A 17140-nucleotide genomic window follows, 5' to 3' on the forward strand; every position below is an offset into this window, starting at 1 on the left:
CCCTGCTCCAGACTCTGTTGGATCAGATTTCTTCCTCTGCTGATGCCACCGGACATACGATCTGACAATGATAATGATAATTACTTCAAATGACATGCCTTCCATTGTGGAAGAAATGGAAAATACACAGGGATGTGCACAGACACACTAAAATTTGCAGCTCTAAACAGAAATTAGTGTTGGCTTAGAAAAGTTAAGCCCTATGCATGTGCATTGTTTTTGATTTGCTGTCTTTATTGAACTTTTTCACAGCTTCAAGTGTTGATTGTACAAGAAGGAGAAGAAAAAAAGTCACAACAACAACTTGTTTTTTACGGGAGGGCAGAAACTGTTGCCAAGTTTGGTTTATAATGTTTTGGATATGAACCATTAATAGAAGAGCCAGGGACCGACTCCAGTACAATAGTTCTGATCAAGGCCCAAGAACAAGGGACTAAATGCAGTTTTAACGAGTAATGACAGCATTTCCACAACGCGGGAGCTCCAAAACATTTATTTATTTTTTTAAGCTTTGCAGTGGAGTCTATTTTCAGGTTCCCTTGGACTCTCATGAACAAAAACACATGATGAACTTTAAGCCCTGGGCGTGATCATCGGTCTATCTCCACACCAAATTCAAGAGGCTCAATATCCCTGGGTGAAAGCAGCCTGAATGCACAAACCTCTGATGTAGCTGAGGATGTGTGATGTTTTAAGATGTAATCTTGCTGCGGTGGGGCCAAGATAAAGAAACACAAGCCCATTTTTAGCCACAGAGAGCAGAGCGAGTTGGGCATACTAGAGGTTCTCACTTTTATCTATGTTATGTTAAAGAGAAATCCTCAATAACAGGCCATAGATGCATCTTTCAGGATATTTCGTATAGAATGAAACTCATCTCATCTGTCTTTAAGATTGTCCAGCCCAAAAAAAGAAAAAAGAAAAACAATTCTCCAAACTGACGTAGGTTTCTATTAATGCAACAAACCCTTCTAGCCACTGACTTCTAGTTATCAGAAGCAACAGAGCAAGTCCAGCAACTTAGGCACAAAATGATCCAATTTTTCAAGATGTTCGCTATTTGTTTTCCATTTCCTACAGACACTTGAACATTAATCATATTCTTAAAAAGCTAACCACGACGATGTTTAATCAGAAAACCAATATTTTGTCATTCGTAAGATTGGGCGCACATTAGAGACAAATTATGGTGTCATGCTGATAAACACATTAGATTAAAAAAGGATTATCGGTGATCTTCTAAAGAAAAATCATTGTGAAGGAATGCTTTTGTGTTTTATGGTTAATGGGGGGCAGGGGGCTGCTTGTTCTTGAGTTTTAGCATTATCCTGCAATTTGACTATGAAGTCCACAGCACAGAAGCAGTAAAGGACAGGAGTCATTAAACAGAAATGCAATGAAACCCCAAAACTAGCTACAGGTAATTATAACATCAATAAATATTTATAAAAAAAAGTACACCCAATTTAAACATTAAGGTTTTACGTATCAGAACATAACAAAATAATCTGGTCCTTAGTAGGTTTGCAAATGTAAATACAATCTAAGATAAATAAAAATATGACATATTTATTTAACAGAAACTAAGCCAACGAACTGGAGAAGCAGTGTGTGCAAAAAAACCTCTTTACAGCTTCCATAGAAATTAAGAGGTTAAGGAGGGGCCAGGTTTTGCTAGTCAAATGCAGTTGATTAATTGATCCTTGATTAACTGAACTGTCGCCACCTCTTTAAAAAAAATATTTTTTGCCATTTGACACCAACAGTTATCTTAGAGAAGCAACTGTTGCTAGCTTATGCATGCAGGAAGGGTTATAAGTCCATTTCAAAACAATCTGAAAGATATTATTCTGCACTGATAAAGTGGAAAACATTCAGGACAGGCGCCAATCTTCCCAGGAGTGGATGTTCCAAAAAATTAACTCCAATGACACTGTAGTGCTCAGAGAAACAGCAAAAATCCCAAGAGCTACACCTCAAAAGAAAGAATTCGCTTGTCGTGATGACCCAGTCAAGACCTCAACTCAATCGGAATGCTGCACTGGGACCTTAAGAGAGTTGTGGATGAACCAGTGCCTGCAGCTTTGTAAACAAGAGTAGACCAGAATGATGTGAGAAAGTCATACAGTAAGCAAATACAGTACTTGAATTTTCTTCAAGTCATTGCTGCCACAGGTTCTACAAGCTATTGAATCGTGGCGTGTAAATTTTTCACACAATGACTTAGTTTTTTAAAATTTTTAATGTCACAATCTAATATGTCCGACAAACATACTCTGATTACATTTGATCTTACCATGAATGTAAATCACATATATTTAACCTAGGTTCACTATTAATTCCCTAGTGGTGCACAACTGTCCCGCAGAGCCTCTTAAAACTTGCTATTTGGGCCCAACTCACGGTTAAAGAACCACTGCAATAACCTGCAAAACCCTGACCATGACACTGACTTCAGCATTAATCAAAGACAGTGCCCTGTACAAATTAAGGCTTTATTGTATCCACTTAGATTCTTCTAAGCAATGCAAATAAAAAACCCTGAATCTTTAAATTAACTTTTGCTTCCATTCAGCCCCACTACATATGCTCCATAGCTGTCCCTTTCATTCTACACCCCTAGATTATGCTGCAGGGACAAGAAAACTAGTAACGTCTGCCTACAAGTGTTAATTAGAAGTAGCACATGTTGGAATATTTTATAGGGTTCATTCTCCCCCACTTGGCATTATAAAGTGCACAAGTGTGTCAACAACACAGAACAGAACACAATACCAAACACCACAGGGAATTCCACATGTTGGCAGTCCAACATAATAAATAAAGCAGCTAAATGATCAGTGGCATCCGACTTATTAGAAGCAGATGATAGAATCTGTTGTTGTTTCTTAAACCCATTAACCGCTAAATCTTTCAGCCCTCAGTGCACCTACTGTTCGCACCTGTGATTGCCATCCTTCTTACTGGTTCGTATCCTTTCTCACCTGTGGTACACTTTTTTTTCATCCTGCACCTCTGTGTCTCGCTGTGAGGTGGGCAGATTGGTGCCGCTTTATCGTCAGGCGTTTTCCCGGTCTGGCCACCCACCCGAGTCCTCGTCTGCTTACCCCACCTGAAACCACAGGTGACGCCATCCCGGAGACAGACGCTCCACTCGCTCCACTCTCCCAGTGGAGCTAGGACACAGTTTTCTAATGGAGGAAAGAGAAAAACCTTATCAAAAAGAGTGTTTTAACACAAAACAGACTGTAATTGTCAGTACCAATACAGTAAAAATAATGGCACCAGTAAAGGGTCTGACAATGATTTCATCCCAATATCTAACAGCAGCCTGAACTGTAGAGGTCTGTGTGTCTCTTCGTAGATATTTTTCCTCAGCCGATCTCTGACCCACCATCAAACCAGTCATGCTGAATGATGTTACAAACAGTGTAACAATGTTATGGCTTCTATGGTGCTTTTGTGTTTGTCACATGTGTTGAGAGTGAACCTGCTCTCATATGTGAAAAGCACAGTGCACCAGTGGTGGACCTGCCTATTCTTGTATTCTATAGCATTTGCCACTTGGGTTCCACAGCAACTGTCTGGCAACTGTCTGTTTCTAATTTTTTGGTCAGAGACATTCACACTAGTGGCCTGCCGAGGACATTTTGTAGCTTTGACAGTGATTATCCTGTTTTTCCGTGCACAAAGGAGCAGACACCGGTCCTTCTGATGGGTTAAGCGTCTTCTACGGCCCTGTCCAGCTCTCCTAGAGTAACTGCCTGTCTCCTGGAATCTCCTCTTTGCTCTTCAGGCTTTGCTGGGTGATTAAGCAAACCTTCTGGCAATGGTACTTACTGAAGTACCTTCCTGGAGGAGCTGGATTACCTATGATTAGCTGTACGTGGGGCCCAGGTATCACTTTATGCTACTAATAGTGATACTGACCTAGCCAAATGCAAATCTAGTGAAAAAACAGTCAGAAAAGATGAGGCGTAAAAATGTCAGTGGCCCCCACCTGTAAAACCTGAGGGTTGTCTCACTGTTGCCCCTCTAGTGAACCTGTTGTCAATTTCATTAAGACCAAAGCAGCTTAAAAGCTGCTACATAACTGACCTGATCAATATTACAGAAGTTTAACTGACTTGATGCTATACTCTGATCAAAATGTGTTCCTTTAATTTTTTTGAGCAGTTTATATTAAGACTTACATTTTATTACATACCCCTTACAAACACGTTGCTATAATCAAAGGTAGATGAATGCTAGATGAAGAGTTACTACATTGGACATTACACTTGCAGTAACTGGCTGAATGGTGAGTGATGTCACCCTCAAAATCAGCTGCTGCAAAATCTTCCAGACAGACCACAAAGGAAAATCAGTAACCTTGGCCAAAACGGAGCAACAATTGGAAACCATTATCATTATCACTGTCAGATTTAAAATAAGGAGATTTCCAGAGACTGTTTTCTGCAGTTGCTTGAGGTGTGTACTAACAGTCAGACATGAAACCCTAACACTGATATGAAAAACAGATGTGGTCTCGATGCCAAGAAACAACAGTAGCTGCAGATGGTGTCTGTAGAAGGCAGAGGAATATCGACCAGTGTCAAATGATGAGTGAGTTCAACAATACATCTCACTTAGTCAGAAGGCAGAGATGATACACAATGAGATATGAAGATAAATTCTAAAACCTCTTTGAAGCCCTTTAATATGAATCGTGTGCTGCATTCTGGTTTGACTCCATCAGAAAGTATTTAACTGGGAAATGAATGGGATGAAAAAGAAAGGGAGTAGAGGAGTGTAAGACATGTTCCAGAGGAAGGCAGATTTTTCCCCCTTTAAACTAAATGTAGCAGTCATGCTGTCATCTTCATTTAATGTGATAAACAGTTTGAAATTTTGTTAATGCCACATCATTTGCATGTGAAACAAAAGGTACAGGTCAAATTCAGTTTAGCAAAATTATTAGGCAAATTTCAGTGAGATAAAACTCCCGCAAACCACAGATAATCAAATACTCAATCAATCACACATGAAACACAGTAGAGATGCGGCCACAGAGCCAGAGAGGTAGATAAAAGGAGATGAGCTTGCAAGAACAGGCCTGCTGTTGATTAAACCTTTCAGATTAGTTTCACTAATGTGTCCATTGCACAGCAGACCCTCATTTGTTATAGTTGGAGTCAGGAAAGCTTTAGTTAATACACTTCATACAGTAAGTTAGAACAAAAAATAAGATGGTAAGAGGTTTTCAGTCAAAAAGTGTTGTAGCAAAAGTGAAATTCATTTGCAATTTCTTTTTTTTTAATTTCAAAAGCAGGCTTGGAGACAGTAGTAAATCAGTGTTCACGTTTGTTCGAAATAGAAATAGAAACACATACCTGCTAACTAGCACTTAGTAAACGTAATAAAATACAAGAATTTTACTAACGACAGATGAAACACAGGATAGTCTGTACCACATAGAGTCCAAGAAGCAGTGGAGCTAGTAGTAGCTAGCCAATGTATGGATGCATTCTGCCCTGAATCCAGTGTGAGAGGAAGATGAAATGCCTGCCTAGAAGCAGAGGAAGTCCTAATACAAATGTGGAAAGACAGATATTATAGTGAATGGGACTGCAAACAATGGCTCATGTCCCAGGGAAGCTATCCTTCAAATCAACCCTTTAAACTAGCTTTGTACACTGGAGACAGCTCTTAGAGAGTGAAGGAACTCACTCTAAATTGGTGAGATCAAAGCTGTTACTACAATTTATTTTTTTTTACATGAAGCAATAGCTTTTTAAAGGACGCTACCTACCTAATGTCAATAACAGTGCTAATAGGATTTTAGTCAGGGTGCAGTGGGGAGAGAGCCTGACCGAAGGGTGACTGGATCACCAATCTATTTCAGAGTTGATGTAGAGAAAGACAACCATTCACTCTCAACATTCATTCATTAGTTAATGCTATATTACTATATATTATTATACTATATTAATGCTTATTCCGTTTTCTAGAGGCCATTATCTATAATCATGTCAAAATACATTTTTCTCAGGATCACAAACAGAGGGACAAGGGATTTGACATATTAAGTTACAAATTATATCAAAAATGTAACTTACCAAGGCAGTCTGTCTGGTGGGGACGAGTTCCCTCTGGGCAGTGGGTCAGACACTTGCCTTTGTAAAGCTGGAAGCCAGGCTTACACTTGGTGCAGAAGTCCCGGCTGAAACATTGCTCACAGTCTGAAGAACGGCACTCTGAGAGGAAACAGATTATCACACACAATGTAGAGTACTTGGATATTCATTTTTACATGAAAAAGTCAGGGTGAACACAATAATTAAAAAGCTGAATTTGTCCACTGAGAGAAAAGCTGCTGAAAACTAAAGGTGAAAAAAGAGAGTAGCATCTTTGCTTCCTGAATATCATATATTTCCTACTGAAACCTGCTATTATGTCAGGAAACGCAGTAACAGTTAAAACCAATTCACTTTCAGAGAGGTGATTTGTAATTTGGTTTAGTCTTGTTTGCCTTAAGCAGACAGAACATGTTCTTTTGTGTGCTTGACAGATACAGATTGTGCAATACGTGCATCCAACAAAAACAAACTTTGTGCTGATGACGTTGCGTTGATGAGCTTCCAAGCAACCGATTTGTTGTATCTGAAATCTTTATATATTAATATTAGAATTCACGGTTCACAGAGCAGTCAGGGAAGATTGTGTCTTTGCTCTTTCACTGTTTCTCTGAGGTAAGGGCAAATCAGAAAGGATTTTAATATTACATTTTGTGTTAAGGTTAAGGGGAGTCAGTGATAGTAAATATGTTTGGAAAAGAAATATAGTGAACTATTGTAGAATCTTTGATTTTCCCAGTAAATGAGACAGAAACTATGTGCTGTTGGGTAAAGTTTTCTTTTCTTTTATTAGGACAGCATGTTTCTGGAAAGAATTAAGCAAGGTGCATCTTGAAAAGAAAGAGAAAGAAGAAGTGGTCTGGGACTGCAGACTCTGTGTATGAGTACTGTCGGTTGTTATTCATTATTTCAGACCTCAAGACAGTTAAGTCGTACACGCTAATGTGAGTAAGACTATCAGCAAATATTTAGTCTCAGTCAGAGATCTCTGCAGGGGAAAGAACCCTTTTTTGTAAAAAAAAAAAAAAAACGCACTCATGCAGCGGTTGACATCCTTTCCTCTCTGTCCGTAGTGTCCTGCAGGGCAGGCGTGGAGACAAGTTCCATGGTGAGATATCCCCTCCCTCTGCAGGAACAGGAAGAGTCGCTCTGGGCAACGCACGCAGCCGTTGTCCCGGGAACACTCCAAACAGCTCCGACAGTCCTCTGGTGTCTCTCTCTGAGCTGCAGGAGACAACAGGAAGAAGATTAAGCCAGAGCTGCATTCTGGAGAGGAGTTATTAAAGTAAAAGTAGAGGAGGGAGAGATTAAGGAATAAATAAAAGCCAGGAAAGGAGAGGATGAGGAAGGAAAGGAGACACCACAAATCCTCAAGATACCAAGAGAATTTCGGGAAAGATCCACTGCTGAAAATCAACACATTATCAGGAACTCTATAAAAATCATACATCAAAGTGTTACAGTATTTCACTCCATCAAATAGTTGTAGTAATTGCTTTTGTAATGGCACACACTTCTTTATGAGGTTCAGCATCTTTGATATTTCTTTTTTTGCTGCCTTGTTAGCTCGAATAGAGAAGAGCACAGAGTGTGATGCTGTGTCTATATGTCCTTTTAGCTAGCTCCTTACATGTACATTACCAGGTGCACAAAGGGAGTTGTGTCCTGACAAAGCTTACATGTCACTCTGACGATGCACTTCTGATGACTAACTTTCTTGGTATGAGTAGCACTTTAGAAACTGTAGGTAGCTGATAATGAGTAGGCTTACATTTAGTAAGAAATATTCTTTATTTGACATGAAAACAGCACCAACGCTCTTTCTGTTCATTGTGGACTCCCTGCTACTGCAGAGATTACAGACTGAAGCACTGATAAGTAACTCAACTTATAACTTATAATGACTAATAGTGGGATTTTTCTTTCATAATAATAAAATTTAGCTCTACAACATTTTGAGAAATATATTATTATCACATATTATTAAGTGATATATGTCAACAAATAGATATTTTAATCTATTTCTATCCCAAAAATGTAACATGTACACTAAGAGTGAGGTACAGTATGACAGTCAAGCTTAGATCTAAGCCAAGGTAAGTCTTATATTATAACAAAAGCAAGTGGCTATATCTGCTTCCAGGTACAGAGAAGACTCGACAAACAAAGAAAGAATGCTTTCAATCCATCGGGGATAAGGAGGGATATGGAAAGACAAGCAAGGTAGGATGGAAATTTGGATTGAGCAGCAGACAGCGAGTGTGCGTGAGTCTGAGCAATCGCACTCTGATCCTTGTGGGTCACTACATTCACCTTGTTATGTGTGGCTGTGGTTTAGGATATGTGTGTGTGCAAAAGCAAAAGTGAAACCTGTCTTAAAAAGTTTTCAAAAACCCAAATCATGTTATTCGTTCATAGATAAAGACACAGAAGATCATGTAACTTCAAGGCAACTATGAAAACATTTAATCATGTATAGTCTTGTTTAGTTTCTTATTAAATGTTGACCTTTTTTGACTGTCAAATCAAGAGTTACGAACAACTTTTTAACAGTTTTTTCTTATAATCACTCAAGGGTTGGACCTGGCGTTTTAAGTTTTGTGCATAATTATCTTTAGTTTTTAATTTTTGGTTTTCTTTGGATTGCAAATTGGTGAAATCTAGCTTTCTTTTCAGTTCTGAGCTTTAGTTACTGATTTGAGGGTTGTATTTAGTTAGTTCCCCTGTCGGTTTCCATTCTGTTCCTCCTTCTGTCTCATCTGTATTTGTTTCCTCATCACTGTCCCATGCCTCACTCTCAATATTTCTGTCTGTTTTCTTTAGTTACTTCCTGTGTTTACTTTGAGGTTTAGTTTTCCTAAATAATGGGATGTGCAGCTTTTCTTCCTGTCCCTGCTTTGATTGTCTTTAGTTGTGTTTTGGTCCCCAGCTGTTTCCTCTTTCCTTATTTCCTCTTCTGTATATATCAGTCTTTTAGTGTCATCCACATTAGTGTGGGTTCCCCTTTGCTTTTCCTTTCCTGCTGGGTTTTTTTTTCTGGATTAACAGATTTCTTAAATAGGTGTCCTGTTATCTGTTGGACTTTGAACTTGCTTTTCCTTGAACAAAAAGTTTTAAAACTTGTTTCATGGCACAAATGCATCACATGGGAATGTTCTTTTAATTTTTAATGGCTGCTGATGAAAATAATTTCTTTTTTCTTCAGGAGTGAATCCTGAAGAAAAAATACCAACAATTCAACAATAAGTTGGAGAGCTCAGTGATTTTAGATGAGAAGCAGTGAAACTAGTTGGAAAAACGTGTCCTGTGAACTCTTTCATCTTTCAAGAAAGGGCAAAGATTTCACTTTAGAGCTTCACTTAATTATTAGGACTATGATTTTTTTTTTAACCCTAGAACACTATCGCTGGGTGATTTTCACCCAAGCAAATACATTTACACGCTGTTAGTGTGTCGAGGAGATTGTGCCTTCACCAGGGAAGTCTCAAATGTCCCAGGAATGGGTGTATCAAAGACCAGCTTTCCAGCGTCATTTTTTTTTTTAAGGAATTTTTTGTTCTTGAATTCCAGATTTTTCTGTAATTTTAGAGCATTACTTTAGCATCCCCCCATGACACTTTTTTTCATTTTGTTAGACATGGCACAGTTGAAAGTAAAAGCTGACCACTCTGATTTGTCATGTGTTTGTTATATTTTGATGACAAGTACTTTTTGTTGGTCATATTATATTGGGTAAAAATCACCCGGCATTAGTGATTGTGTTACTATTTATAGTGATAGTGTTCTAGGGTTAAGTGAAATAGGAAAATAAAACGATTAGTTAAAAAGCTCAGAAGCATTTAAAAAGTGGACTACATCATGAAAAGTTTAAAAAAATTTTTTTTGTACGTATGTATCTTCTCATACATATAAAATTTGTAACTGCACCTGATACCATAAAAAGACATTTTGTGACAAACTATCAGTCTATTAATGGCATACGTCCAGTCCAAAATAAGCTGTTCCTCTCACGTCTGTCAATAGTCCTTTTATGACCATAGACTTTATAAGAAGAGTGATCCAGCACCTGTTTGCAATCTGCTGTTTTGAAGGCACTATTTAATCATTGTATCTGTCACCATCTTTAATTTTTAGAAACAGAGCTCACCATATCTGAATGAGATAGTGGAGCTAAATTAATGCATTCACACTATTATCGTTAGTTATTATTAGTCTCTGGCACTCTTCCATTGTGTGTCTTTGGTCCTCCCATCACCCTCAGCATGTCGTGGCAGATAACACGTTCTGCAAGAGGTTCCTGCTAAAAGAGTTTTTCCTTCCCACAGTCGCCTAATGTTTGCTCACAGGGGACTCATTTTTGGTGTTTCTCTTAATTATTGTATCAAGTGCCTCGAGGTGACTTTGGTTGTGAACTGAATATAATTGCTTTGCAAAGATATACAAGCTACATGGATTAGCAAATAAGGATAACTTGTCTTAACCATCATATAAATAAAATAATGGAATTTCATTCACCAAAATTTGAGCAGAATGCAAAATGTATATAATATATATTCTGTTTTCATATATATACTTCACCTATGAAAACATCTTTAGCCCTACATGACAATACTGCTTTGGTAAAAAAATTTTTATAAAACACTAAATCAAATGCAATAGGTTCTACTCCTTTGAAAAGGTAATTAAAATTTCTGGTGTTGAAGATTCGTTTTCAAGTGATCTTGGCAGAGTTACTAAAGAGAACAGACTTCCAAAGACAGAGTTTTCAACTCCAGTGCAGAGTGGAACAGAGCAGATTTCCCCAGAATAACTCAGTGATCCATTTGGGTTTTGAGACCCGCTGAGCTCTCAGCTCATTGTCTGAAAAACAGTTCTCTACACATATGCTATCGATCTGCAGGCTTAAGGGACTTACAGAGGAGCGGCAGGTTAAGGTAGCGTAAAACGCTGAACTTTGACCTCGTATGGGATTGCCCTGGGTTTTTAACAAGCACCAGGTGTAACAAGATCTGTTGGGGTTTCAGGGAAAGATGTTAACATTTTGGAAAGAGCTTACACCCTAAAACATAATTCACAAAACTGGAGTATTTAAGGAAAGTGAAGGCATAAAGATCACTGAACTAAGTTTAAATAGGAAAAATAAGGAAACAATATTGTATAATGGTTTTGAAGCTAACAAGTTCTCCAACTTGTCATATTATATGAGCAGTTTCTTCCTGATGTCTGAAATTTTAGCTTGCAGCTGAGTTGACATATGATGCTGTTTGTTTGTGTGTAAGTTAAGAACTTTTTAAAAATGCAATGAACCCTATAATAAAAATCTAAGTTGTGTTTCTTTACATGGTATATGTAATCTAGTTAAATAACCCAATCAAAAAACAAACAAATCCTGGTTATGCTATAAGTTTATATATTTAAGTTAAAATGATCACATCTATTTTAAAATATATTCTTAACAGGAACAGATATGTTTCAACAGTGCTCCATAATGTGTAAATTAACTAGAAAAAGGTGGAGTCGCACACTAAAAAAACACAAGCTGTAGGGGTGCTACCGTCATGTCCCAATGTCCAGACACTTGACAGCAGCCGAGTCAAAAATGTGCTGCAATTTAACATCTTTTTCACCTCTTGATCTCCCAGCTTGTGTTACATTTTCAACTACTTTCTACTAGCTTTAAATGTTGTCATGGAGCCCCTGGAGATCTGTAAAACCTTTGTCTTGTGCGCTTCATAAGGTGTTTGCACAACATTATTGATTTGAGTGCATAAAACTGTTACCTTATGTGACATTAGAGCTCTGCATGATGGTCCTGATAGGCTGTTTGTATTCTGATGCAGCTTTGTTTTTAATTTTTTTATGTTAACTATAATAAATGGGAAATATAAGGAGACTCTGTAGATTTTTCTCTTTATATGTTATACTTGTTTTGATTACTGTCTGTTTTCAGTGCAATGATGCAATGTTCTTCATCTTCTATGCTGTTTCAGAGAAGGTTGCTCAATAATTAGTCAGAATTTTCTTGCAGATGTAGCAGCAATTGCTTAATATTGACTGATAATTTCATGTTTAATGCTGCTACACACACTTTGATAAACAGGGGCATTGATTCAGTAGTTTTCTAAAACATAATGCTTTTTTTTTTTTTTTTTAAATTTCCGAGTGCTCGCTTTTAAAGATTTTCTTTACCTCATGTTTTCCCAAAAGGCAAAATCATTTAGCCAAAATTGTTGGTGAACAGACATGGATCACTAGTAGCATCCAAGTGGCAGTCTTAGAAAGTGAAATATAAAGCCTTTGCAGTACCTCCACCAACTGTACTGCTGGTGCCAAAAATGAGCCATTCCCTGTAGACTCCCATGTTAAAATGCTTAACTTTACAGCATGACAAATAGTTTGGGTCTCTGTAACTATTTTACCAATTGTAACAACTGTATGTGTTATGATTTTTTCCTATAACTCACTCATCTCTGTTGTATTAATGATTAAAGTTATGCATTACTGGGGGGGCGCCTTTAGTATTGGGTTGCAAACCAGACCAATAACTGTCAAAGAAGTCTGTGCTTTATATAGTATTTGGTAGATAGATATGTCAAGCTGTATGAAGCTCCCAGAGCATATTTTTGGTGCTGCTATTAATGCACATTTAAAGAGGTTTGGACCTCTGCAGCTACTGCACCATGCCCTTCAGCAAGCCTGCTCTGTAATGTTACATGGTCTGCCACAGTTGCTGTGGTTCCTAAATGCTTCCACTTTCCCATAATGTCACTTAGAGTCTGAGAGAAGAAATTTCATAAACTGACTTGTTGCAATGATGGCATCCTATCAGAATACCAAACTCATTTTTTAGCAAAAATTTGTAAAGGCAGACTTGGTGCTCATTTTTATACACCTGTAACAATCGGACCAGAAACACCAGAATTAAAAAATTAAGATGCGTGGCTCACCCCTTAATTTATAATCATAAATGTGTAGCCAGTGAGAAAAGCACTAACTACTTTCAAAGTTCCCAGTCCCATTTCAAGTCTTTATTTTGAGAAATACAGATAGACCTGGTAGATGCAGACAGGTAATGATTTCACTAAAACTCAGTGTGCCTCTCAAAAAAAGCTTAAGTCATCCAAACTAAAATGGTACTTTGCTTCATTACATTTCATTACAGACTTGGACGATGTGTCTCATAATAATGGTGCAGTTCTTACTTATTTTGCAAGTTGTTATGCTGTCATATTAAGTCTTTTGAGTGTGTGAGAGGAGTAGGTGGAAGCATTTTTCTACAATTTTCTGTTTTTTTTCCCCCATTGAGTGTTTTTTTTTTTTTTACTACAGTCAGTCATAAACAGTTCCGAGTGCACATGAATACTGATAGAGTGAGGGATAATTGCAGGAGAAAAAAGAGCAAACAAGGAATGAAGAGAAAAGACAGATTAAAATTAAGCTACTTTCGGCTGCTCCCTAATTCACAAGTGGTCGTCCCAGCGGGTAGCTCCTCATGTTTGATTTGACAGAGTTTTACGTGGGATGCCCTCCCTTTCCTGACACAACCCCTGAGGAATTTGTGCCTCCTCCCGGGAAGAAAAAATCAAATGACAGCATAAATCTCTGTGGTAAAAAGAGATGAATGCTGACAGCAGGTCAAGCAGTCATTCCAACAGCTAGCATTTAACCCTTTAGACCTATAAATGCAATCCAACATTAACCTGTTCTACGGTATTAGCATCAAATGTCATCCAGTATGAAATGTTCAGCTCGTATAATGTATTATTTTTTAAGCAGGAGTTTTTATAAGTCATTATAACTTGCATATTTTATAGGCTATCTTCTAATGTGTTTGGTTAATATTCTCTTGCCTCATTTGGGAAACATTAAGGATTAAAGATTCCACTTTAGGACTTGCATGAAGTTGTTTACATACAGTGGCTTGCAAAAGTATTCGGCCCCCTTGAACTTTTCCACATTTTGTGACATTACAGCCACAAACATGAATCAATTTTATTGGAATTCCACGTGAAAGACTAATACAAAGTGGTGTACACGTGAGAAGTGGAACGAAAATCATACATGATTCCAAACATTTTTTACAAATAAATAACTGAAAAGTGGGGTGTGCGTAATTATTCAGCCCCCTGAGTCAATACTTTGTAGAACCACCTTTTGCTGCAATTACAGCTGCCAGTCTTTTAGGGTATGTCTCTACCAGCTTTGCACATCTAGAGACTGAAATCCTTGCCCATTCTTCTTTGCAAAACAGCTCCACAACTGCCCTGTGATGGCCTCAGAGGTTGTCTAAGAGAATATTGGGAACAACGACACCATGAAGTCCAAAGAACACACCAGACAGGTCAGGGATAAAGTTATGGAGAAATTTAAAGCAGGCTTAGGCTACAAAAAGATTTCCCAAGCCTTAGAACATCCCACGGAGCACTGTTCAAGCGATCATTCAGAAATGGAAGGAGTATGGCACAACTGCAAACCTACCAAGACAAGGCCGTCCACCTAAACTCACAGGCCGAACAAGGAGAGCACTGATCGGAAATGCAGCCAAGAGGCCCATGGTGACTCTGGACGAGCTGCAGAGATCTACAGCTCAGGTGGGGGAATCTGTCCATAGGACAACTATTAGTCGTGCACTGCACAAAGTTGGCCTTTATGGAAGAGTGGCAAGAAGAAAGCCATTGTTAACAGAAAACCATAAGAAGTCCCGTTTGCAGTTTGCCACAAGCCATGTGGGGGACACAGCAAACATGTGGAAGAAGGTGCTCTGGTCAGATGAGACTGAAATGGAACTTTTTGGCCAAAATGCAAAACGCTATGTGTGGCGGAAAACTAACACTGCACATCACTCTGAACACACCATCCCCACTGTCAAATATGGTGGTGGCAGCATCATGCTCTGGGGGTGCTTCTCTTCAGCAGGGACAGGGAAGCTGGTCAGAGTTGATGGGAAGATGGATGGAGCCAAATACAGGGCAATCTTGGAAGAAAACCTCTTGGAGTCTGCAAAAGACTTGAGACTGGGGCGGAGGTTCACCTTCCAGCAGGACAACGACCCTAAACGTAAAGCCAGGGCAACAATGGAATGGTTTAAAACAAAACATATCCATGTGTTAGAATGGCCCAGTCAAAGTCCAGATCTAAATCCAATCGAGAATCTGTGGCAAGATCTGAAAACTGCTGTTCACAAACGCTGTCCATCTAATCTGACTGAGCTGGAGCTGTTTTGCAAAGAAGAATGGGCAAGGATTTCAGTCTCTAGATGTGCAAAGCTGGTAGAGACATACCCTAAAAGACTGGCAGCTGTAATTGCAGCAAAAGGTGGTTCTACAAAGTATTGACTCAGGGGGCTGAATAATTACGCACACCCTACTTTTCAGTTATTTATTTGTAAAAAATGTTTGGAATCATGTATGATTTTCGTTCCACTTCTCACATGTACACCACTTTGTATTGGTCTTTCACGTGGAATTCCAATAAAATTGATTCATGTTTGTGGCTGTAATGTCACAAAATGTGGAAAAGTTCAAGGGGGCCGAATACTTTTGCAAGCCACTGTATGCTGTACAGTAGTAGCCATTTTGTGGCAATGATTTAATTTTAAATGTGAAACATGATAAAGATGGCTAAATAATAAATTATTCATGTATCATGTTACCATCTATGTGCGTCCAATACCATCACATGTTTATCATAAGCACATGACAGAATTAAGATTTTGAAAATGTATCTCTCGTTCTTTCAATTTGCCTTTTCGCAACCTGAATTGGAAGCGCATAAACCTGAGTGAGTGTTAGTGGCAACTGATGGCTTTATGAAGCCCCTATAATTATTATCTTAACACCTGACCTCTAGGTGGGTGATGGGGGCAGAGAGAAAAATGTTACAAGCCAGAATGTTGGTCTAATTGAGACCGGATCCCCCTCTATTAGTCTCAGATTTCTTAGGAAATACCAGACACCGGTGAGCATGAGGGTTACCACAGACCTGTGTGGCTGTGGTCTGGACTGTTTTCAGAGGGATTGGATAAGAAAGTGATTAGAGACAAATCTGGATCTGGAGATAATTCCCAAACACTGTGACTATATGCTGGTACAGAGTTTAACAAGAAAAGACATGCTAGTTTATACACTGAATACTGAGGAAATAAAGTAATTCGTGGAAATAAAAAGTGATTCTTATTCATTAGTAATAATCTATATACAATAAGTTCCGTAGAATGTTTCTGAAATACTTGTTTTGTGGATTTCTGGAGTAATTAACAGAAAAATGGATCTTTCCTTGTTAGGTGATTTAATTAGACCAGATAAATATCATTATGATGAAGATAAAGTTATATGAGAGCTGTGTAAACAAGAACTGCATCAACCTAAGCTTCTTTAATTGACACCTGCTCTCTAGTGTAAGCATGTCTTAAATGATGATGATGATGATGATGAATAAATATATATTTGTATAGTTTGTCTGTATCTTTACGTTTTTAAAATAATGCACAGGTATCTCCAGTTGGTTCCTGTTTTGTTGTACATGTGGAACATAAATTCATTTGTTAAGAAAGTGGGAAAAAATGGAAACTGAGTAATTGCTGTTGTAATGTTATCATGCTAACAGCCTCTTTGTGGTCTTTTCATGGTGTACTCACCACTTTGCTTCTGCATGATGCCGGACCCCATCCTGATCACTTCACATAACAAGGACATCACAAGGAGTGGCAAATGCATCTGGGCTGCTGGTAAGCACCCGTTTCAGCGCCGGGTTGCGGACATCTGCAAAGACTCCAGGGTTTCAGTTGAAAATATAGTTCCACTGTGAGGCACAGAAAGAAACGAGAATAGAAAGGGGCAAAGACTCAGGGTTTAAAAGACGTAGGGGTGGATGGAGATGAAGGGAAGACGATAAACGTGAGGGACCAAAGCAGAAATAAGAATGAGTGCTGAAGTGAGAGAAGAGAGGAAACACAAGGAAAAAAAATCCTTTTTCTCTTTGTTCTGTTTCGCAGAGATGATTTAGGGCTGAGATGAGGAGACAGA

At 38.5% G+C, this 17140-nt stretch overlaps 1 protein-coding gene across 1 annotated transcript in view; it reads right to left on the reverse strand.

Moving 5' to 3' along the window:
* Positions 1–16847, reverse strand: part of rspo4 (R-spondin 4) — a 28023-nt gene extending 11176 nt beyond the window's left edge. The window contains exons 1-4 of the mRNA XM_063474113.1: positions 16753–16847; positions 7152–7340; positions 6099–6236; positions 2985–3191 (exon numbers count right to left, since the gene is read on the reverse strand). Coding sequence (XP_063330183.1) covers positions 2985–3191; positions 6099–6236; positions 7152–7340; positions 16753–16831 — 613 coding nt within the window. The 5' untranslated portion in view covers positions 16832–16847. The remainder of the gene's footprint in view (positions 1–2984; positions 3192–6098; positions 6237–7151; positions 7341–16752) is intronic.
* Positions 16848–17140: the final 293 nt, after the last annotated feature.

Source organism: Pelmatolapia mariae, linkage group LG5 (genome assembly GCF_036321145.2).
Source record: "Pelmatolapia mariae isolate MD_Pm_ZW linkage group LG5, Pm_UMD_F_2, whole genome shotgun sequence".
Lineage (NCBI taxonomy): Eukaryota > Metazoa > Chordata > Actinopteri > Cichliformes > Cichlidae > Pelmatolapia > Pelmatolapia mariae.